The sequence below is a fragment of the Bos indicus genome, chromosome 13, assembly GCF_029378745.1.
Source record: "Bos indicus isolate NIAB-ARS_2022 breed Sahiwal x Tharparkar chromosome 13, NIAB-ARS_B.indTharparkar_mat_pri_1.0, whole genome shotgun sequence".
NCBI classification, from domain to species: Eukaryota; Metazoa; Chordata; class Mammalia; order Artiodactyla; family Bovidae; genus Bos; species Bos indicus.
The window spans coordinates 64,225,037-64,248,907 of NC_091772.1; the positions used below are offsets into that span (position 1 = coordinate 64,225,037).

The 23,871-nt window shown below is 42.7% G+C and overlaps 1 protein-coding gene across 2 annotated transcripts in view; it reads left to right on the top strand.

Moving 5' to 3' along the window:
• The window catches only part of ACSS2 (acyl-CoA synthetase short chain family member 2), a 46,875-nt gene that overhangs the window by 18,035 nt on the left and 4,969 nt on the right, over positions 1-23,871 (top strand). Inside the window, exons 3-14 of one of the 2 annotated variants that reach the window (XM_019972304.2) lie at positions 14,793-14,884; positions 15,103-15,206; positions 15,401-15,473; positions 15,753-15,828; positions 15,990-16,104; positions 16,885-16,923; positions 20,733-20,870; positions 21,872-22,042; positions 22,351-22,484; positions 22,676-22,808; positions 22,890-22,946; positions 23,138-23,218. In XM_019972304.2, coding sequence (XP_019827863.2) covers positions 14,793-14,884; positions 15,103-15,206; positions 15,401-15,473; positions 15,753-15,828; positions 15,990-16,104; positions 16,885-16,923; positions 20,733-20,870; positions 21,872-22,042; positions 22,351-22,484; positions 22,676-22,808; positions 22,890-22,946; positions 23,138-23,218 — 1,213 coding nt within the window. The remainder of the gene's footprint in view (positions 1-14,792; positions 14,885-15,102; positions 15,207-15,400; positions 15,474-15,752; positions 15,829-15,989; positions 16,105-16,884; positions 16,924-20,732; positions 20,871-21,871; positions 22,043-22,350; positions 22,485-22,675; positions 22,809-22,889; positions 22,947-23,137; positions 23,219-23,871) is intronic. The other variant, XM_019972303.2, reaches the window with a different exon arrangement.

Here is a 23,871-nt window from a genome sequence, read left to right on the forward strand (position 1 = left end):
TTGAGAATAGTGGGTGGGAGGCACAGGGCAATAGCAGGGGAACCAGTAAGGGGGCATGGCAGCAATTGAGATAAGATATGATAATGGAGATAACAGTAGAAGCTGTGAAAAGTGGTCAGAATTTGAAAGTTTTGTTTTTGTTTTTTGCTGTGCTGTGAGGCTTATGGGATCTTAGTTCCCTGAGACCAGGGGTTGAACCCAGGCCCTCAACAGTGAGAGCATCAGGGAGTTTCTCAGATTTTTTGAATTTGTCAATATTTTGAAGGCAGAAACCAGTAGAATTTACTGATGAACTTGATGTGTGGGTATAAGAGAATGGAGTCAAGAAATAAAGGTTGTTTTTTTTTTGGTCTGAGTACTAGAAAAATATAATTTCCATTAGTTGAGTTGGAGAAGAAACCGGGAGGAAAAGCTTTGAGGAAGGATCAGAAATTTGTGTTCATGCACAGCTGTAAAATTGCAGCTGTGACATGTGTTAGGTAGCCAATAAAGAATTTCAAGTAGAGATATGACATATCAAGAGTTATACTTTGAAAAGATCACTCTCTTGATCGTGTATATATTTAAAAAAAAAAAAATAATAACCCCCCCCCCACAAAGCCTATTCAAGGATCTGCAGGCAGAGGTGCTGACCATTGCTTTATGACCTTTGGCAAGTGATGAAACCCTTCTGAGCCTCAGTTTCCTGACCTTTCAAATGGGAATAGCAAATCTTGTCCTGCCAGATTCAAAAAATTCCTACAAGGATTAGCTGAGATGAAAGACAAGAAAACACACCGAAAAGATGTGTTATTATGAATTGGTGCTAATACTCACATACTCACACATATTACACACATCTAAGGGTATTATTAGGCAGAAGGATTCAGGACTGGTAGCCACACATGACTTTTCTATCCTTTCCAAAATGTCCTTCTTTCCTCTGATAAGCATAGCCTCTTTTCTCAAACTTGGCTCAGAATCCACGGTTTCTAGGAAGGGTTTCATGATTGATCATGCTTAAGTTATTTCTTTGCATCCTTTTTGTTAATTTCCTGCTTCTGCATTTTCTTCTTCCCCTTTCTCGCTGTTTACCAATATTGGCTTGATATGGTGGGTGGTTTAGATCTCTCTAATTAGAGATTTTAAGCATCTGAAAGTAAGGAATAGCCTCTTACTCCCTTAGTTTCGTAATTTGGCAAACAGAAGGTGCTGATCGTTGGGTGGTCACTCTGGCGAAGATCATCCATTTCCAGTCCTCTGTGGCTTGGGAGTTTAGTAGGTAAAAAGTTTTGAAGTAGGGGAAGAACCTTTAGTCTAGGAACCTCTCCGACTCTTCTTTACCTACAGAATAAAATTTAAACTCAACATTTGCAGCCCTATATATGTATGAGCTGTCTCTAGCCTGTATTATTAATCTTTAAAGTTTTGAAACATACTTAAACTGATAGAAAAGTTACAAGTACAGCTCTTTCCCAGTTACCGGGGCCTGTTTTTAAGCAGAGGCAGGAATGTGGAAGCTGACAGGCCAGTGGCCTGGTGCTGGGTCTGTAGCAAAATGTGACCTGTTGATAACCCTTTAAATCCCACTTCAACCAAGAGGTGAAGTTAATCAGCGAATCTGGGGCTCTGAACACACATGGAGTCTGGAGGGTCAGCTTTTCTCTGGCCAAGAGCTGCTGCTGCACACCTCTATTTGAAAGCAACACTTCGCTGCAGTGTTGATGCAACAGCCCCTGGATGCAGGGGCTGTACAAGGGCAAGGTAAAGCTGAATTACCTGGGCCTGACTGTCAAGGGTTTTTTGGAGATGTTTTCATGCTTGCCTTGGCTGAGTCCATCCACCTCACCTGAGTGCTGATCTGCCAGCACCATATCAGAGTCTGTAAGCAGGTAGTGAACATAGAATCCTTCATTGTCTGCGAGGCCTCCCAGGAAGACATTTGTCTTTTTCCCCTTTTTTCCTTACCAGGAGGCCTCACGAAGAGGAAGAAAAAGAAAGGCCAAGCTGGGGCTGGACCTGGCAATAAAGAGCAAGTTCAAGCTCGTCCATTACCACCTGGACTGGTGGATTGTCTAATTTTCTAGTCAGATAATAAAACAGGATCAACACTTAAAGGAAAAAAAAAAAAAGGAAAAAGAAAAATTGCACGTACAATACAAATAGCTTTTTTTTTGAACCATTTGAGAGTAAGATGCAGACCTTGAATTGTGTACATTTCCAACAAAGACTTTCTCCTGTATAACTGTAACATAGCTATCAAAATCAGGAAATCAATACTGATCCATAATTATCATCTAATCTTCAGATTCCATAGAAGTTTTGCCAGTTGTCTTAATAATCTCCTTAATGGCAGAAGGATCTAGTTCAGAATCACACATGACGTGCAGTTGTCGTGTCTTTTTAGTCTCCTTCAATCTAGAATAGTCCCTTAGTCTTTTCTGGATTTTCATGGCCTTGACATTCTATCATTTCAATCTTATAGGCTACAAAATACAGCTTAAGGGTCTAAATTGAATTGGCTGATCTTTCATTTTATACCAATGATCGAGATTTTTTTTTTAAATTATGAATTTTTCAGCAAGGACTTCCAAAGAGTTGCCAATTTAAAATTGTATGAAGTAAGGGTTGCTGCTTCTGCTGCTGCTAAGTCACTTCAGTCATGTCCAACTCTGTGCAACCCCATAGACGGCAGCCCACCAGGCTCCCCCGTCCCTGAGATTCTCCAGGCAAGAACACTGGAGTGGGTTGCCATTTCCTTCTCCAGTGCATGAAAGTGAAAAGTGAAAGTGAAGTCGCTCAGTCGTGTCTGACTCTTCTCGACTCCATGGACTGCAGCCTACCAGGCTCCTCCGTCCATGGGATTTTCCAGGCAAGAGTGTTGGTTGCCATTGCCTTCTCCGAAGTAAGGGTACTTTTGTGCAAATTCATACATTGAATTAGAGGTAAACAGTAATCTAGGTCTGGTGACCCAAATATTTACCTGCGGATATTGTTAATATCCAGATTCCTGGATCCCACCCAGCCTATTGAATCAGAATTTTCAGGGGATAAGATTTCTGACTTGTATTTTTAAAACTTGCTCACATGTTTTTGATATGGTGGGCAGTGGCAGGATCTGTTTGAAAAGTAATTATTTATGTTAGTGATCTAATACCCAGAAGAATTTTGATATGTAACTCTTCATAACTTTTAAAGTTCAGATTTAAACATTTTATCAAAAGATTAAATAACTGCAAAGAATCTAATTTCCAATGTGTTTTTATTGTATATATATATATGTTATATATCTTTTTCAAAATCTTGAAGCTGCACATTTAGCTCATATAATTTATAGATAATGTTCATCATATAACCTAATTTGCACAGACAGTTCTGTCAACATGTTACTCCTTTCAATATTGATTTCTTATAGAAGCTCTCTGGTTTGCTTCCTTGGGGCTCTCCCTCTGAATTTATGCATTCTCAAATTGTCCCTTTGTTTGGCACTCTAGAGGGTTTTTTTTTTTTTTTTTTTTTTAAACCTCAGCATTGTATAAGCATAATAAAGTTTGGGATAAAAGAGAGACATGGCATTTTTTTGTAAAGTGGGAGAAAGAAAGTGGGAAAGGAAAACCAACTTAGATCACTGTTAGGAAAGAGTACATGTGAAAGTTGAAACTCTGGACACTTAACTCTCTTAAAACTTTTCCTGCTCAGGTACCCATAGGAATAGAGTGCTATACCTTAAAAATTACTAATTTAAGCTATGTCTACCTAAATAGCAAAGAACTATTGCCATGAATCTTTTTGCATGTGTCTGTTATACTTGAGAGACTTGTTGTACACGTAGTGTGTTGTCGCTGGCTGTTCTTCCCACTCGCTTTTCCTAATCTAGGCATATTCTTATCTAAGGCAGCATTCCAACTAAAGTGGTAATAAAGGAGCTGAGAGGGCTGCCCTCATTCATTTATTCTGGGGGAGACTAGCATGGTAGGAACAACTGGATGATAGGAATGAGTGTGATTTTCCCCCTGTAGGAAGGCATGTAGGCAGCGGGAGAAAGGTTACCTTCTATACTAGCCCAGGCCTGCCTTCCTGACAGAGAAGATGTGTAGAAACCAACTGGCACCAAAGCCACTTTGGCCAAGGGGAACAGGCGCAAGGTCTCTGGCTCAAGGCCTAAAAATAGCTGGCAGGAGAACAGGGTGTATTAATAGCTCAGATTGCAAAGCATGTGTCCCATAGCCTGAACCTCATATTCAGGGGCTTCTTCCAGAAGCTTCATATTCAGAAGCTTCTTCCAGCTTCTTTCATGGCATAGAGTCCAGGATTGAGTCCACTGTAGGGGCTCAAGAAACTTTTCTATATATGTTTCCAAATCCCATGCCACAAGTTTTAAACTTTTCCCCTCTGTCTACCATTTCCCCCTGCGTGTTTAGCATCTGTCTTCTTCATTTGTATCCTCTATAATCCCCTCTTTCCTTCCGTGTTTCCTCACTCTGATCACCCTAGATCCGGCTGATCACATAGGCAGAGAAGTTTATTCATTCACTCTTTTATCCACTCATTTCACAGTTATGTATTAAGTGCCTACTATGTGTCAAAGTTTATGCTTCGCACTGAGGAGGAAACAGATTAAAAGATATCCTGTCTGTCTTTAAGAAACTCACAATCCAGTGAGAGAAACAGGTGTATGCTATGACTATAATGCTAAAAATAAAATAAATAAATGCCAAGTCTTTAGGTAAATAGACAGTATGAATGAATGAATAGTGCTAAGGTACAATCTTTCAGGAAAGAAAGATTTGTAAAGATGTCTGTTTTTTCCAAATTATTCTGTGTGCTTATTGCAGTTCCAATCAGAATTGCAATAAGTTTTTAAAATTTGAGATATAATTCACAAAATACAATTGCTCATTTAAAGCACACCTCAGTGATTTTTGGCATATTCACAGAGTTGTACAAACATCATCACAATCTATTTTAGAACATTTTCACCACCCCAAAAAGAAACCTCATACTCATTAGCAATCACTCCTCATTTTCTTCCAACTTTCCTTGCTGTCAGACCTAGGCAATCACTAATCTATTTTTTGTCTCTATTCTGGACAGTTCATATGAATGAAATCATACAATATGTGACCTTTTGTGTCTAGCTTCTTAAACTTAGAATAATCTTGTCAAGGTTCATCCATGTTGTAGCATGTGTCAGTACTTTATTCCTTTTTATACAAAATAATACTCCATTGTATGGATATGCCACATTTTATTTATCCATTTTTCAGTTGATGTATACTTGGATTGTTTTCACTTTTTGACATCATGAATGGTGCTGCTGTGAATCTTTGTGTACAAGTTTTTGTATGGATGTATGTTTTCAGTTCTCTTAGGTTATTATAGTTTTACTAAAATCCACGCTTGGTGGACTTTAACCCCACAGTTCTCAGGACTCCTGCACTTTGATTTTCTTCTTTCTGCTAATCCTGGGTTTTGGAAACATCACTCCCCTTATGTAGGCCAGTTCATTTAGCAGGAGAATGCCCTGAGGCATATAGACTCTAGAGCTAGCCACAGGTGACTGTTAATATTTAAAATAGATTAAATTAAATTAAAAATTCAGTTCCTTCACAACATTTTAAGTGTTCAGTAGCTATATGTGGCCTGTGGCTACCATACTGAACAGCTCTGCTTTACAATAATAGTGCTGCTAAGTGCTGAGGAACCTCCAGGCCATCACTTCCCATCTGTGCGTTTGGTTTCTCATCTGTGAATAGGGGTGGTGAACATCAAAAGCCCCATCTTCCTCTGGCATTCTAAGTGATTTATGATTCAGTCTTTGGTACTTGCCTCCTCCCACCTCCTCCTCCAACCCTTTTCCTTGTTCAGCCAGGAGTATCCAGAGGGAACATTAAGCTGCTAATGTGTCAAGCTATGTTGCTCCCACACCCCGCTCCCTTGGTGAATGGGAAAGTGACTTGAGGATATACTTATGTCTAAGTGCTTCACATTTGTGCAGTGCCTCATGGATCATAGAACACACTATTTCTTAATTTTCCCAAATCAAAGAATCTCAAAACTGGAAGCATCTTAAAGGTCATCTGAAAGTTCACTGAACATGAATCACATGGGTTGTTTATAAAATGAAATTCCAAGGACCCCACTCCCTCGAGAATGATCAAATAGACAACAGGGTTTCCCTGTTCCAACCTGCACAATCCTATGCTTCTGGACAATTCTGGCATTTAGAAAAAGTATTAATCACTCAATTGTGTCCGACTCTTTGCAACCCCATGGACTATACGCCGCCAGGCAACTCTGTCCATGGAATTCTCCAGGCAAGAATGGAGTGAGTAGCAATTCCCTTCCTCAGGGGATCTTCCTGACTCAGGGATTGAACCTGGGTCTCCCCCATTGCAGACAGATTCTTTGCCATCCAAGCCACCAGGGAAGCCTGACATTTGGAAAGGCTTTCTTTATATTGCACTCTCCCAATTGACCTAGCTCTTCCAATTATAGTTATGCTATGCTATGCTATGCTAAGTCACTTCAGTAGTGTCCGACTCTGTGTGACTCCATAGACGGCAGCCCACCAGGCTCCCCCGTCCCTGGGATTCTCCAAGCAAGAACACCGGAGTGGGTTGCCATTTCCTTCTCCAGTGCATGAAAGTGAAAAGTGAAAGTGAAGTCCCTCAGTCATGTCCGACTCTTAGCGACCCCATGGACTGCAGCCTACCAGGCTCCTCCGTCCATGGGATTTTCCAGGCAAGAGTACTGGAGTGGGGTGCCATTGCCTTCTCCAACCAATTATAGTTACAAAATACTAATTTGTTTCCCATAATAATCCTTCAGGTTCATTCATTCATTCAGAAAGTATTTATTGAGCACCTATTATATACAAGGTTCTTTGCAAGGTCTTGGGGATTCAGTAGTGAAGAAGACTAACTTGGTCTCTGCCTTCAGGAAGCTTACAGTCTAGTAGGTGAGACAGACAATTAGCAAAAAACCCCAAAAAACAGTAACTAAATAAGACAATTACAACTTGAGAAAAATGCTATAAAAAATGAACAATTTTGTGATGAAGAATGTCAGGAAGGACTGATGCTGGTCATGGAAAGCTTCCCTAGGAAAGTGACAGTTAAACTGAGATCTGAAACATGAGGTAGAGCAAACCATTCGAAGAGTTCAGGAAAGACAGTAAAAGACCAAGGCATGTTCTCTCAGTCAGAAGGCTAATGTGTTTGGAGTCTGGTAGGCAGAATGGAACAATGGCACATAATGAGTTGGAGAAGATACTGTAGCCTGGTTTGTGTTTATAATAGTTCATTTTGGTTTATGTATAGATTGGAAGGGGGCAGGAGTGTAGTGGGAGGCCAGCGTGGCGTCACTGTGGTCATCTAGGCAAGACATGACGGTGGCTCATACTAGGGTTGGCAGCAACAGAGATACAGGTGTTTGAGACTTACTATCAGGTTTCTCATTATATTCTCACCTCCAGGCTAAACAGATAAGTCTGGTCTTCCTTTTATAACGGTTTTGACTCCTCTCATCTGGGTACTTCTCCCCTGGAAGACAACTCACTAGGTTTGATCCTGCCTTCTGATGCTTCTGTGAGGAACCCAGTTTTCCCCATCTATTTTTTTTTTTTTTTTGCTCAGCTCCTTCCTCCTATCTTGTGCTTTACTTTTCTGCTAGTTTAGGGAACTAAAATCTCCAATTCAATGACTATCCTTATACAAAAAGAAAGAGTTCCAGTCTTCCCTTGTCATTAATTAGTTACAAGTTTTTCACTGATTTGACCATGAACCTTAAGTATTTACTGTGCCAACTGTGCTTAGAGAAAACAGAAAGGAAGAAGACACAATTCCTTCCCTTCAAGAGCCCAGGGTATAATGGGAACAATAAGGCCCCAATAAATGTAATACAGGTAGAACCAATAGATCACAAGGAAAGTGAGATAAAGGGACTTGGAAGGAAGAAAGAATTTTCCACTTTGAGGTAGGTGAGGAAAAGAGAAATTAGGGAAGACTTTCTGGAAGATGTTACCTTGGAGTATCTGGGACTGGGGGTGGACAAGTGCTTTTTTATATGGCATGGTCAAAGATGACCTCACTGAGAAGCCAACATTTGAGCAATAACTCAAAAGATAGGGAATAAATCATGTGGCTCTCTGGGGGAAGAATACTCAAGTGGAGGGCAAAAGTTCTGAGGTTAAGTGTGATTGGTGTTGCCAAACAGTAAGGAGGCTATGTGGCTGGAGCAGAGAGGTGGGGAGAGGAAGAGAGAATGGGAGTATTTGAGGATAGAGAGGTAATGAGGGAGTCATTTAGTAGGTCAGTGTGAGGACTTTTACTCAAAATGATATGGGATGACATCTGAACATTTTGATCAGAGGAATGACATGATCTGACATACTTAATGGAGACTTTGGACTATGATGATAGTGGATGTGAAGGGAAGTAGTCTGATTCTGAAGATATTTTGCATCAGTAATGGATAACAGTGAATATGGAGAGTGTAAAGATAAGCTAGTTGTAGAAGTTTTCCTTTAAAAAAAGATTATAAGAGACACAGACGTATAGAACAGTCTTTTGGACTCTGTGCAGGGGGTGATGATTTGGGAGAATGGCATTAAAACATGTATAATATCATATAAGAAAAAAAAGAAGAGTATATGAGATATAAAAATTTCGATTCTTTGGTATGTGAAAAAAAAAGTAAAAAAGATCATACATAGACCCGATAAAACATTACAATTAAAAAAAAAAAAAAGATTATATGCCTTGAGCTGTCCCATACCATATGGCTGCCAGGTAAAAGGGAAGTAGCTGGGTCTGCTGCAGGGTTCCCAATCCGTAGCCCATCAGCTAAATCTTTGATTAATAGTTTTGTTTGACCACAGTGTTTAAATTTAAAGTTAATTGCATCAAACTTAAAAATTCAGAAACAGATTCCAGGTCTCTCTTGAAAAACTGAAAAATTGGGCAGTATTGAGACCTTATTCCCAGAGGGCAAAAGGTAATAGGCGCTGCGTTTAAGTGCTAGATGCCTCCTTTCCAGAGCACGTATTCTCAAGTTTTCCAGTCCCCGCACCTCTCTATTTTTTCCCCCTAAAACTAAGTGTCATTGTGCACATGCTGCTGTTTGTTTTTTTCTTTTTATTTTTTTGATATAGTAAAATATTTTATTTACTTATTTTATTCAAATTTTAAAATTATGAAATATTCTGAATATATAAAATGTAGAGATTTATATTATAGGCACTCACTTGTTCATTTTATATGCTTATTACGTACTGATATTTCACTTAGTCTTTTTATTATTTATTTATTTAAAATTTTTTTATTATTTTTTATTTTTTAATATAAATTTATTTATTTTAATTGGAGGCTAACTACTTTACAATATTGTATTGGTTTTGCCATACACTGACATCCGACATGGGTGTACATGTGTTCACCTGCTGCTGCTGCTGCTAAGTCACTTCAGTCATCTTTTTTAAATTGAAGTATAATTTGCTTACAATATTGGTTTTAGGTGTATAGCATAGTGATTCAATATTTTTATACATTACAAAAATGATCATCAAAATAAGTCTAGTTACCATCTGTGACCATACAAAGTTGTAGTATTATTACTATATTTTCTATGCTATACCTTACATCCACAAGACATTTACTTTATAGCTGGAAGTTTGTACCTCTTAAGCTCCTTCACCTGTTTCACCCATTCCCCACTCTCCTCTGCCCCCAGCAACAACCAGTTTGTTTTCTATATCTATGAATCTGTTTCTGTTTCATTATGTTTGTTTATTTTTAGAGTCCACATATAAGTGAAATCATAGGGTGTCTGTCTTTCTCTGATTTACTTCATTTAGCATAATATCCTCAAGTCTGTCTATATTATCACACATGGCAAGGTTTCACTCTTTTCTTATGGCTGAGTAATACTACATTTTGGGGGTATGTGTGTGTCCCCATGCACATGTGTGTGTGTGCATGCGTGCTCCCTCCCCTCTCCCAACCAGCCGTGGCCCCAGCCGGGTGTTTATGTCAGAGAAAGAAGACACTGGAAGGAATAAGGTGCCTCTATCAATAATGTATAACTTGAGCACAGAGCCAGGGAGAGAGATGTACACTCTGTGTGTGTGTGTAACTGGAAGTGGGCTCAAGTAAGCTGTTCTCGTATTCTTGTATGCTGCTGCTAAGTCGCTTCAGTCGTGTCCGACTCTGTGTGACCCCATAGACGGCAGCCCACCAGGCTCCCCTGTCCCTGGGATTCTCCAGGCAAGAACACTGGAGTGGGTTGCCATTTCCTTCTCCAATGCGTGAAAGTGAAGTCGCTCAGTCGTGTCCTACTCTAGCGACCCCATGGACTGCAGCCTACCAGGCTCCTCCGTCCATGGGATTTTCCAGGCAAAAGTACTGGAGTGGGGTGCCATTGCCTTCTCTGATTCTTGTATAGGTTTGTTCTTATCTGTGCCTGTGCACCTTCTATGTACCAGTGTCTATTCTAGGTATTGAGTCTCATCGCTAGGGATGTAGCAATGAACAAGACAGACAAGGTCATTGTTATCATGGGATTTATATTCCAGTGAAAGATACAGATAATACACAAGTGAATAAAATACATGAGCTAATTTCAAATCATAGAAGGTTCCACAAAGAAAATAAAACAGGATAATATGATAGAGAGTTTCTGGAAGGTGCACGTAGGTAGATACATACGTGTGTGGTGCATATACTTGCAGATGGGCCCATGTTCGAGTCCTATATCCATATATTAATGCTGTTTGTTCCTATGTGTGCAAATGAGCAGTTCCTATGTCTACAATGTTTTTTATATTAGTATATATGTTTTTATGTATGCAGGGGTACATAGGTCAGCATACATATGGGGACACGTATGCATGGGTGTGAGGTGTACATCAGCATTTAACTGTAACTAGAGATGTTCCTGTTTGCCACTTGTCCGTGAGCCAATTAAGGAAGTGACTTTTTCTGCATCCGGCATTCAGGGCCATTTGCCAGCTTCCTCTCTCCCAGTTCCTTCCCACTTTAAACAGCTCTGTGCTTTTCTCCTGTCAGCTCTAGGAAGGTGAAGCCAATGAGAGGATAGTAACTAACTCATTGAGCCAGGAGCTGGAAAGAAGCTGATAATCTTCTGTGAAATCGCCAAAGACCTGGCTTCCCTGCTAGTCCCTGTCCTTCACACTATGAGGAGACAGCCTGACTTGAAGTCAGAAGACCTGAGGATCTATTCTTGGTTCTGCCGCTTATTATTGTGACCTTGACAAGCTCCTACCTCTCTCTGGGTTTTAGTTACCTCCTTCGTAAGTTCTCTGGGTGGTAAGGAAGGAAAGGAAGCACAGTGACCTTTATGGAGGGCTACGTGGTGCTGCCCGAAAGAGGTGGGAAGGCATTCTGAGCTGGGGCATTGGTGTGATTAAGATTGTGGAAGTGGCACTTTGTGTATAAGGGAAGCCAGGAAGAATCTCCTTAGGATAAAATTCAAATTTCTTACCGTGCCTACAAAGCCTTATGTAATCTGACTGCTGCCTACTTCTGATTCTTACTCTCCTTCTTGTTCACTACACTCCAGCCATATTAGCTTCCTTTCTGTTCTTTGAATAGGCCAAGCTCTTTACTACCTGCCCAGGATACTCTTCTCAAGAACTCATACATTTGCCTGCTCTCATTGCTCAGGTCTTAGCTCAAATGTCACCTCTCCAGAGAGAGGCCTTCCCTGATCATCCTACTTAGGGAACTTATCCTCTAGTATTTATCAGTATTTCAAATGTCCATATCTTTGACCCAACAATTTCAGTTCTAGTAATTCATCCTTCAGATATATTTTCAAGTGAGTAAATGACATATTAATAAAGATACTCATTGAAATATTTATTTGTTAAATAAATTATGGCACACACAAATAGTAGAACATTATGCATATGACAAAGAAAATGAAATAGCACTGTAAGTCTTAATGGAAAATGATATCCAGATATATTGTTAAATTTAAAAATTAAGCAAGATGATCAAGCTCTATATTTAAGATTTATGCAGTTTATTGAATGCATATTATATTCAATAAAAAACAAGATACAGAAAAATGCATATTGTATGCCACCATTTGTATAGGAAAAAAAGAGAGTATATAAACACAGAAGCATGTTTATATGCTTGTCTAATAGGCCTGTCCTGTGCTTAAAGCTCTTCTTTCCCACCTCCCCATTCTATGCTTTTTTGGGGACTTTGAAGTATTTATTTCTCTTCTGAACAGCGTTAAAATTCAATTTTCAAATTCACTTAAAAAATTTACATATCTTTTTATGTTCAGTTCAGGTCAGTTGCTCAGTTGTGTCCGACTCTTTGCGACCCCATGGACTGCAGCACGCCAGGCCGCCCTGTCCATCACCAACTCCCAGAGAATGCTCAAATTCATGTCCATTGAGTCGGTGATGCCATCCAACTGTCTCATTCTCTGTTGTCCCCTTCTCCTCCTGCCTTCAATCTTACCTAGCGTCAGGGTCTTTTCTAATAAGTCAGTTTTTCGCATCAGGTGGCCAAAGTATTGGAGTTTCAGCTTCAGCATCAGTCCTTCCAATGAACATTCAGAACTGATTTCCTTCAGGATTGACTGGTTTGATCTCCTTGCAGTCCAAGGGACTCTCAAGAGTCTTCTCCAACACCACCGTTCGAAAGCATCAATTCTTTGGCGCTCAGCTTTCTTTATGGTCCAACTCTCACATCCATACATGACTACTGGAAAAACAATAGCTTCAACTAGACAGACCTTTGTTGGCAAAGTAATGTCTCTGCTTTTTAATATGCTGTCTAGATTAGTCATAGCTTTTGTTCCAAGGAGCAAGCGTCTTTTAATTTCATGGCAGCAGTCACCATCTGCAGTGATTTTGGAGCCCAAAAAGATAAAGTCTGTCACTGTTTCATTTCCCCATCAATTTCCATGAAGTGATAGGACTAGATGCCATGATCTTAGTTTTCTGAATGTTGAGTTTTAAGCCAACTTTTTCACTCTCCTCTTTCACTTTCATCAAGAGGCTCTTTAGTTCTTCTTTGCTTTCTGCCATAAATGTGGTGCCATCTTTGTATCTGAGGTTATTGATATTTCTCCCAGCAGTACTGATTCTAGCTTGTGTTTCATCCAGTCCGGCATTTCACATGAAGTACGGAGAAGGCAATGGCACCCCACTCCAGTACTCTTGCCTGGAAAATCCCATGGATGGAGGAGCCTGGAAGGCTGCGGTCCATGGGGTCACTGAGGGTCGGACACGACTGAGCGACTTCACTTTCACTTTTCACTTTCATGCATTGGAGGAGGAAATGGCAACCCACTCTAGTATTCTTGCCTGGAGAATCCCAGGGACGGGGGAGCCTGGTGGGCTGCCGTCTATGGGGTCGCACAGAGTCAAACATGACTGAAGCGACTTAGCAGCAGCAGCAGCACTCTGCATATAAGTTAAATAAGTAGGGTGACAATATACAGCCTTGACATACTCGTTTCTCAATTTGGAACCAGTCCATTGTTCCACGTCCAGTTCTAATTGTTCCTTCTTGACCTGCATACAGATTTCTCAGGAGGCAGGTAAGTTGGTCTGGTATTCCAATCTGTTTAAGAATTTTCCACAGTTTGTTGTGATCTACACAGTCAAAAGCTTTGGCATAGTCAATAAGCAGAAGTAGATGTTTTTCTGGAATTCTCTTGCTTTTTCTATGACCCAACAGATGTTCCAATTTGATCTTTGGTTCCTTTGCCTTTTGTAAATCCAGATTGAACATCTGGAAGTTCTTGGTTCACATACTGTTGAAGACTAGCTTGAAGAATTTTGAGCATTACTTTGCTAGCATGTGAGATGAGTGCAATTGTGCAGTAGAATTATTTAAAAATCATAAAATTGAAAAATAATACTGAAGGGGATATTCTTACAGTTAAATCTTTGTATACAGTCTGAATCCTTAAGATGTCTTTTTAAAAATTTCTCGGTCATTATTATGTCATTCTTTATATCTTTCATAATGCTTATCATAATTGGAAGTTAAATTATCTGTTATATTTTTACTTGTATATTTCCTGTACTATCATTGGAATATAAGCTTCATGTTGGGAGGGATTTTGCTTATCTTATTCTCAGTGCCTTATTTCTATTCATATATATAGCACATAGTAGTTGAATAAGCAAATGAATCGATGAAGAAATGACCGAAGGAAACCAGGCTGAAGCCTAGAAAGGAGTAGGAGGCAAGGCTGAGGAGGTAGACAGCAAGAAGTTGATAGAGGGTGGTGATTCTCAACTTTAAAGGTGCATCTGATTTACCTATTGATTCTTTATACCAACTTGTAGTAAAGAAGCAGATTCTTGGATCTTGTGATTGTGATTCTGAGTTTGGGCTCAGGAATCTACATTTTGACAAGTTCCCTAGGTGACTTGGGTACAAGTAATCTAGAGACCCCACTTTGAATAACACCAGTGCAATGCTGACATCACTTTCAGGAAGAATCACATTCGTGATACCATTTCTCCTTAATACATGGCTCGAATGGAAGAGAGAAGACCATGATCCCATTTTATCAAATGAGGTTCAGAGATGGCAGTGCATTTTCCAGTGATACACAGGTTGTGTATAAAGTATATCTTGTAAGCCCAGTGTATCTGATCAGTCAGCTCAAGGTGTGGTGGCAGATGGCTCACCCTCACAGAATATTCCCAGGCCTTGGTGTTAATGAATGGATTTTATGACTGTTCCTATTTTTGTTTGTTTGTTTGGGGAAGAAGTCATATTCCCTAATGACTGGCTCTTTCTGATACATCTCAGGGAGGGCAATGAGCCAGAGGAAACCACCCAGATCACATACCAAGAGCTTCTGGTCCAAGTGTGTCGGTTCAGCAATGTTCTCCGAAAACAGGGTGAGTGAGGGGATACAGGGAGAGGACTGAAGAGCCCAGCCTGGGGGTATCTGAGGACTTGGGGGAGGTTGACAAGGAAAAGAAGGAATCTGCTAACAGAAGAACAGGAAAGGTCACCTGGGAGGGGAGGTAGGTGGGTGGCAGATAATTGGATGAGAAGGAACACGTAGCAGCAGGTGGGATCCACTATGGTCCATGACCTGTGTCCTTTACCGCAGGCATTTGCAAGGGTGACCGAGTGGCCATCTACATGCCCATGATCCCGGAGCTCGTGGTGGCTATGCTGGCGTGTGCCCGCCTTGGGGCTCTGCACTCCATTGTGGTAGGAATTGGGGCTGGAGAAAGGGGCCTGGTTGGGGGTAGGGCTCAGGATAAGTAGGTTGAGCCTGGATGATGGAGAATCTGAAAAACAAGACTAAAGCATTTAGAATGTTTGTGTCATAGGTTCCTTATTCCTTTTCTTGTTCACTCGATCCTTGGGTTGCCCTCTTTCTCAGTCTCTCTTCCCTTTTCTAGTTTGCGGGGTTCTCTTCAGAGTCTCTTTGTGAACGGATCCTGGATTCCAATTGTAGCCTTCTCATCACTACAGGTGACTAAGTCTCTCACCCCTCCCCCAAAACCCCCACACTCAAAGTCTTGGTCTTCAACCAGCTAGCTGGTATTTGGGGCTGCTTAATGTAAAGGGTAGGGGCAGCCTACCCTTTATTTCCTGCTTCCACCTCAGCCTTCCCTCTGTTAGCTCAAATTAGCTGGAAGATCCAGAGACAAGAGGCCTATCCAGGAAGGACTGAACATTGTACCCACTAGGGATAAAGGGGTAGAAGTGTGATGCCTTCCTAAGGCTTGGAATATCTGTTGCTCCCCAAAGATGCCTTCTACAGGGGGGAAAAGCTTGTCAACCTGAAGGAGCTGGCTGACGAGGCCCTGGAGAAGTGTCAGGAGAAGTAAGTGTGTTTGGTCTGCTGGCTACTGCCCTGAGTTGACTGGGCATTTCCCCAGTGCCAGGTTTCCTTTGTCCCTCCTACCCTAGATAGACATGGGTGGGTCTTGCCAAATTCTCCTTTGAGCCAACCAGCCCACCACTTCAGGCTTTTCTTTCCTCCAGGGGTTTCCCAGTGAAATGCTGCATTGTGGTCAAGCACCTGGGGCGGGCAGAGCTGGTCACAGGTGACTCTCCTAGCCAGTCTCCTCCGATTAAGAGGCCATGCCCGGATGTGCAGGTGAGTCTGGTATCATTATGCCCTCCTCTGGGCTCCAACTGGCTCCCTCTTCCTCCCCAGGAAGTTCCTGATGTCCATCTTTGTTTCCTTATCATAATGCTGAGGATCTACGAGCAGTCCTCGGAATGGCCTCCCTGGCAGGGCTGGCTGGAGATAGGGGACTTTGACCTTGGATGTAGGTAGGGAGCTTTGGAAACTTAGCCCAAGAGATTGTGAGGAAGACTCCTGTGCTGGTTGGAGTATTCTGATGGGCATCAGGGATCTTTAGGGATTGGGCTTGGGTTAGAAATGGGCTGACCTGGGTGACTATATGTAGTCATCTTAAATACTGGTCTTTGGTTTGGGGTGGGCTACCTATGTGGTCCCACCATGGAAAGACCAGGATCTGCCCCTCAATAGATGGCCCTTGATAGCTTTGGATACATGCTTCTGATGAAAAAGCCCAGTGGTGGCCTCCAGGTCTAAGAGGCATGAAGGATAAAAGCTCCAGGGTCCAGAAGGACAGGGGTTTCTGAAATTCTGTGACTGGAGAGGCTTTGAGTAGTCTTAGAGCTAGACAGACTTGAGTCTGGTCTAGGAACATTGGAGACCCTGTCAGCATTTGGGGTTCTGAGTGTATAGAGGCTGTGAACAGAATCAGGAAAATGGAGGCTGGGAGGACCAGTGAGAGAGGAACCAGAGGGAAAGGAAGCAGCCAGAGGTTTGGGGCACATTGACCCTTCCCTCCCCCTCTCCTATCCTTGGACCCTGCTCACCACCCTTTCCGTGGGCTCTTAACAGGGTAAGCTGAAAGAGAAACCCAAGCACATCCGGCCCCAGGTATCCACCTCTGCATTGCCCTGGGCACTGCTTTCCTGCATGCTTGTTTGCTTGTCCAACTGCTCTTTGCCTGTTCGCCCCATTGAGGTGACTGCCAGACCTAACCCCCTTCTCTCTACCCTTAGTCTAAGTCACTCTGTAGGGTCATGAGACCAAATGCTTATTGTTCTGAATTGGCATAGAGCATGGATCTCAGAGAGGTAGCAACAGACATCCCATTTCACTCCTGCTTCTCAGGACCATTGTGGGAGAGAGGACCAAGCTGTCTGTCAGAAAGTTTTTACTGTGCACTTAGCTGAGGCAGAACCAGGAAAGACAGGAGGAACAGGTAGAGGGGATGCAGACCTTGACGTTGGGAATCACCATCAAGTTGGCAGCTGAGAAGAAGGCTCCTAAATATATTTATAAACTACTTTGGGATTTACAAACTACACATAAACTCTGATATAATTAAATGCTAAATTGAACACAAGTTATATTGTAGGTGATTCTAAGAAGAGAGACTCTTAAGTGGGGACTCAAAGCTGATTAGTATAGAGGAGAGACTGGGTTTGGAGTCCAGAGACCAATTTTTAGCTATATGACCTTAAATGAGTCACCCCTTCTCTTTGGACTTCAGTTCCCTTATCAGTAATGGAGACATGATAGTAAATGCTTTAAAAGAACCTCTTTGCTTACTAAAACAAAACATAAAAGCCACTATTCCTCTTGAGTTTTACCATCCTCATAGGATGTCTTACTCTAAATCTGCTATGATCAACCTCTTAGGCTAATGGTAAATATAATACACCTTTTCTCTATTCTCATTAGCACGGTGGAGACAGATCTGAGTCTTAGGGAAAAATGTTTTCATTTGAAAACTCAGGCAGGGACCTAAGACTTTTCTCTTGAAAGAGGAAACAAACTTAGTGGTTAGAATATAGGCTCTGGAGTCAGACCACTTGGCTTCACATCTTGGCTCTGTTACCTGCTATGTGGGAACTTGGGCAAGTTTCTTAAGCTCCTTTACTTCAGTTTCCCCATCTCTAAAATAAGGATAAAATTGTACCTACCCGACAGGGTTTTGTCAGTATAGGTAAAGTGTTCGACACATAGTAACTGCTCCATAAATGTTAGCTTTTATTATTTCTAATATAGCAGACAGGCTGGCATTTCTAAAAGGGAGTTTAGAAAAGAAATAAACTCTTTTAATTCTTAATACCAGAGGTTGTTAGGCCACAGGCTCCTGGAATTTTATTTCTTGGAGGTAAAAAGACTCAGTTACCAAAAACCCAAAGACCATAAAAATCGGCTTACAAAACCCAGGTTGGTTGGCCTGAGAACTGTAGTCAAAACAGTGGAAATCTTGGCAGAGCTCCAAACCCCTCATTCTTAAGCAGTCTTCAAGGGAGGGCCTGTTACAGTTGGCAGGGACCTTCCTCAAACATATTACCTATAAGCTTCCTCATATTCCTCTTTCACACCTGGCAGCTGCCCTCCCTAAGGCTTTCCTGGTCCAATAACAAAGGCCAGCTCCTTGATTCTTATTTCAGAAAATGCAAACCTTTTCCTGGTTCCAACCCCTGGGCCCTCATAGGTATACACCTAATTCACAACCAACATGTGTGCCACTGATTGCTCTCAACCTGCTTCCTGGTGCTGGTTATCAGCTCCCCACCTGGAGTACCCACCCCACCGTCCTTACCCACACCCACAAAGGAAGCAGTTTTACAAGATTACAAGAGTCCCCCTCACTGCCACAGTGTAACTGTGCTTTGCCCTTGTGTGTACCTAGTGCCTTTTCTGTGACCATCCACACCAGCACCATAGACTAGCTGCATTTGCTCAAAGCACTATTGACACACTTCTTCTTAAACACATTAGTGCCCTCATCTCAAGTAGATCATCTGGTGGGCAAAAAATTATTCATGTGACAATGTATGTGTACACCTGTATGGCTATTCCAATTTAAAAAAAAAGTAGGGTGTATTTTTGTATTTTCTAGCTTGTGGGGACCTTCTCTCTGTTCTTTTTCTTCTTAATGGTGTCTCTCTTGACCTGGACTTGTCATGCCAGAAACTTCAAATTCTCCAGAGTAAGAGACAGATAGTTCAGAAAAAGGAGAATGGTAATTTTTAATTTATCAAGGTATGTGTCTAACACTGTGGGGCTTTTAAACCAAATATGCACACAATAAATTACTATATAACCATATAATGAGAGGAATAGGATGTTTCCTCTTATACTATCATGTCTACCTGCCAATTGGGACTATAGAACAAGGAAGTAATGAATATGAAACAATTTTGTGACAGTTAAACCAAACCCACAATAGTTTCCATCATCACACTCTTATTTCACCTCCCAGAGGAGTTCAGTGGAATTAACTTTTCACCTTCCTGACATTCATCAGTCTTCTCTGCCCACCCAGACAATCCAAGGCTTGATGTTTACTAGGTAATAACATTTCCTTTGATGTTTCCAAAATCCTGTGAGACTATCAGGGCAAGAATGACTATCCTCATTTTAAAAATGAGTAACTTGAGGTAGAGTGGCTTGCCCATGGTCATATATATCTAGGAAGTGGCAGAACTGGGAATCGAAATCCAGTGCAACTTTGGACGAACTCAGGGAATACAACTTCACTCAGCAAAGAGTAGACTTAAAACCAGTTTTCACACAGGTGATATAATTCAGAAAGTAAAACAGTTTCAAGGAGAGTTTACAAAAATTTCAGGATGACAGATCTGAAAGACACTTCAGTATTAGAGGGACATCCTTCTACTGGGAGAAATCCACCTTGATCCTTGTCCACCAACTTAAAGCAAAGTTTCCTTCTGAATGGAACCTCAAGGAAGTGTCTTTATGAGAAGCCCATTGGTACCACTGGTATAGGGTCAGGGCAGAGCTGGAGTAGGAACCTCCAGATGTGGATGATGTCCGTACATGCAAAAAAAGATGCTTAGACCAACATCTGTTGACTTTTTTTGCTACTAACTATTGGGGTCAGGTACCCACCTCACCTGCAGGCTCTGACTAATTCTGCATTTCTGAATTGTGTGGTATCTGCATCCCTGCTGATGAGCCACTAGTCCCATAAGTATATATGTGTGTATACAGGCCTGTGTATGCATATTCATTCATCCAACAAAATTTTACTGAGTGCCTGTTGAGTGCTAGGCATTTTACTAGGTGTTGGAGATTTAGGGGGGTGGGCAAGAAAGATAGACATGCCACTGTACTCATAGAGGTCACTATCTGGGGAGACCGTAATCAAGTAAACAGCTAAATAAAATAACTGGAAATATGTGCTATGTGGTAAAGAAATAAGGTGCTGTGATCAAGAATTATAGCAGGGGTGGGAATTCCTTGGCCATCCAGAGTTAAGACTCTGCGCTTTCACTGCTAAGGGCCCACGTTCAATTCCTGGTTGGGAAACTAATCTCACAAGCTGATTAAAAAAAAAAAAGAATAGTAGGGGTGAGGGTGGGTCTGGGAGCCTATCAGATGCTGTTTAGGTTAAACCTTTCCAAGAAGGTGACATTTAAGCTAGGAATGACCCGAGAAGGGACCAACCAAGGGGGCCGCCTCCGCGAGGCCAGGTGAGAGAAGTTCTGAAGCAGGGTGCTGGGAGTACCCAAGAAGCCTCCTGGTTCTGTTTCTGTTCTCCCTGCCCCATTTCACCCTCTCTGGGCCCTTCCTCCCTCTCAGGACCTCCATCTGCCACTCCTGCCCTGGCCTCTCCAGGTGCTAGGTAGGGGTGAATTTTGCCCCCAGCCTGATCTGTTCACAATTCCTCGTTGCCCATTCCTATTTTCTGCCCCCTGCAGATCTCCTGGAATGAGGGGGTTGACTTGTGGTGGCATGAACTCATGCAGAAGGCAGGGGATGAGTGTGAGCCTGAATGGTGTGATGCTGAAGACCCACTCTTCATCCTGTACACCAGTGGCTCCACAGGCAAACCCAAGGCAAGTGTGTGTGTGTGTGTGTGTGTGTGTGTACATACACTGTGTGAGGGTGAGAAGTGAGTTTCTGAGGAAACATGTAATGACATGAAATTTACAACTCTGAGTTTCAGAAATATCACATTACCTTTTCTAAATCAAATTGACATAAATCCTCAATCACTGATGGTGAAGCCCAAGGTCAGACAATTCAAGTGGGGAGCCTCAGGGTGCCCAGAAAAGGAGGAAAGGATAAATCCATGGGGCTGACATCTGTGTTTCCTGCCCATACCCACGTGGTTTGGTTGAAGAAGAGCTGCCTGTAAAGTCAAGGCCAAGAGTGGGCACAGGGATCCCTCTTTGCCTTCTTGACTACAGCTCTTAGAGTTCAATCCCTTTCACATGCCACACTGGTAACATCTAGTCCCTCCCGGAGCAGTGTGGGAACTGGAAACACTTAGAACTCTGACTTAAAAGATATATCACTCTACCTTCCACTCGCCACATCCATAAATTATTCTCTCCACAAGCTTTGGAGTATTCCTCAGTGAACCTTTAGAGACACAATTTGGGCCTCTCTTTCCTTGGAGAAGAAAATGGCAACCCACTCCAGTATTCTTGCCTGGAAAATCCCATGGATGGAGGAGCCTGGTAGGGATGAGATATTAATGGAGCAAGCAAAGAAGATTATCTTTTTTCCCCACTCTCATTCTATCAACGTATAATTGTATGCGTGTGCACACACAACAGAGACACTATTGGATGTGAGTGTACCGAAAGGGTTCATGTGTGTGAAAGTAATGTGGGTGGTTCAGAAATACCATCTTAGGGTGTGAGTGTGGATGATGGACTGACTATATAAATACATGTGGTGTGTGAAGTGGGAACGTGGAGAAAGCAGGATGGAAGAGAGATGGATGCTGTGAAAGCAGTGCTGGCAGGGCCAGAATCCGTGGGGAGGCTTTTCCTCTGCATTTGGTAGTCAGCAAGGGTGAGCCCAACTTGAGGCCCTATTCTCTCCACAGGGCGTGTTACACACAGTTGGGGGCTACATGCTCTATGTGGCCACAACCTTCAAGTATGTGTTTGACTTTCATGCGGAGGATGTGTTCTGGTGCACCGCAGACATTGGCTGGATCACTGGCCATTCCTATGTCACCTATGGGCCACTGGCCAATGGTGCCACCAGTGTTTTGGTAAGAAGGGTGCTGGGACCCATGACTACCTGGCTTACTTAGGGGATGGACAAGATGATCCTGGGTGATGACCTCCTAAAGCCACCTTGCCTAGAGGCAGAGGGACTTATACAATGACCTGTTTCCTTGAGAAAGAGGAGTTCTCAGAGGGTTGTATATGCTGAGTGGGAAAATCTCTTGGCTTGTCTGGTAAGGGTGTGAAGACAGGGATTTGTCAGAAAAGGCAAAATACTGAGCCTGAGGGTATGGTAGGGGGATGGAGGGACTATTGAGAAGGGCTGAAAATGACCAGCCATTATTGGGGTCAGTTTGAGGGGATTCCCACATACCCGGATGTCAGCCGCCTATGGAATATCGTGGAGAAGTACAAGGTGACCAAGTTCTACACAGCACCTACAGCCATCCGTCTGCTCATGAAGTTTGGAGATGAGCCTGTTACCAAGTGAGACCCCTCTCTGGCTGCTGCCCCTTGAGTGTCCCTCAGAGCTGGTGCTGGCCTTTGCACAGTCCTTTCCAGCCCATTATTCTAACACCCTGGCTTGGAATAGGGGAGGGGGCAGAAGAGCCTGTGCATGTCTTCCTGGTTCCTAGTGGTGCTCAGAGCCTCCCTTTCTCCCCACTCTTCTGCCCAAGGCACAGCCGGGCGTCCTTACAGGTGCTAGGAACTGTGGGCGAACCTATCAACCCTGAGGCCTGGCTCTGGTACCACCGGGTGGTAGGTGCACAGCGCTGCCCCATTGTGGACACCTTCTGGCAGACAGAGACAGTAAGTAACAGGTTCAGAAGGCTGGGGCTCAGGCACAGTGTGCGAAGAGTGACTCAAACCCCCGGTCTCTGACTTCCACAGGGTGGCCATATGCTGACCCCGCTCCCTGGGGCCATACCCATGAAGCCTGGTTCTGCTGTGAGTGAGGCTCCCCTGGCTGGTCCTGGGCTAGGCCGGGGAGAGTCTTGGGGCATTCAGCCTAGGTAGAGGGTGGGGGTCTGGACTGATAGGTGTGGGGAATTTGGGGCTCTGGGGCTCTCTAGAGGTAGAGAGTTGAGTCAGAGTTGTCTCATTCCTCGTTGTGAGTCCTGTCTCCTGTTTGCTTCTAGACCTTCCCATTCTTTGGGGTAGCTCCTGCGATCCTGAATGAGTCTGGGGAAGAGTTAGAAGGTGAAGCTGAAGGCTATCTGGTGAGATCCTAGCCCTTGTGGGTCTTTGATGAGGGGGAGGGGAGGATGGTCCACAAAAGGGCACAGTGTGCTTTCCTTTAGAGTTTAGAACCTAACCTTTCCTGGTAGCTGCTTTTGGCTAAAGCTCCCTGGTTGAGGGTTTATCCTCTGCAGAGAGACCCTAGTGGGGCAATCCTTCTGGATATTTTGCCTGCCTCTAGGCCTTTTGGCCCACAAGACTCTTAAGGGCTCTACTCAAAGATACTTGATGGTGCCTTTTTGGGTCTGAAAGACATAGTGGAAAATCATATAGGCTCCAGAGTCAACCTGCCTGGGTGCAAACCTGGCTCTGCCTCTTCTGTGACTTTAGATAAGTTACCTAACCCCTCTGAACATAAATATTCTCAATTGTAAAAGAGTTACCATAGTACCTTTGTCTGGAGAAGGAAATGACAACTCACTGCAGTACTCTTGCCTGGGAAATCCCATAGACAGAGAAGCCTGGAGGGCTGTAGTCCCTGGGATAGCAAAAAAGAGTCGGACATGACTTAGCAACTAAACAGCAATAGCAGCAGTATCTTTATCCCCTGTGGTTGCTGGATTGATTAGATGATTCATGTGAAGGGTTTATTTAGCACAGAACCTAAGAGTTGGTGCTTGATAAATGTAAGCTG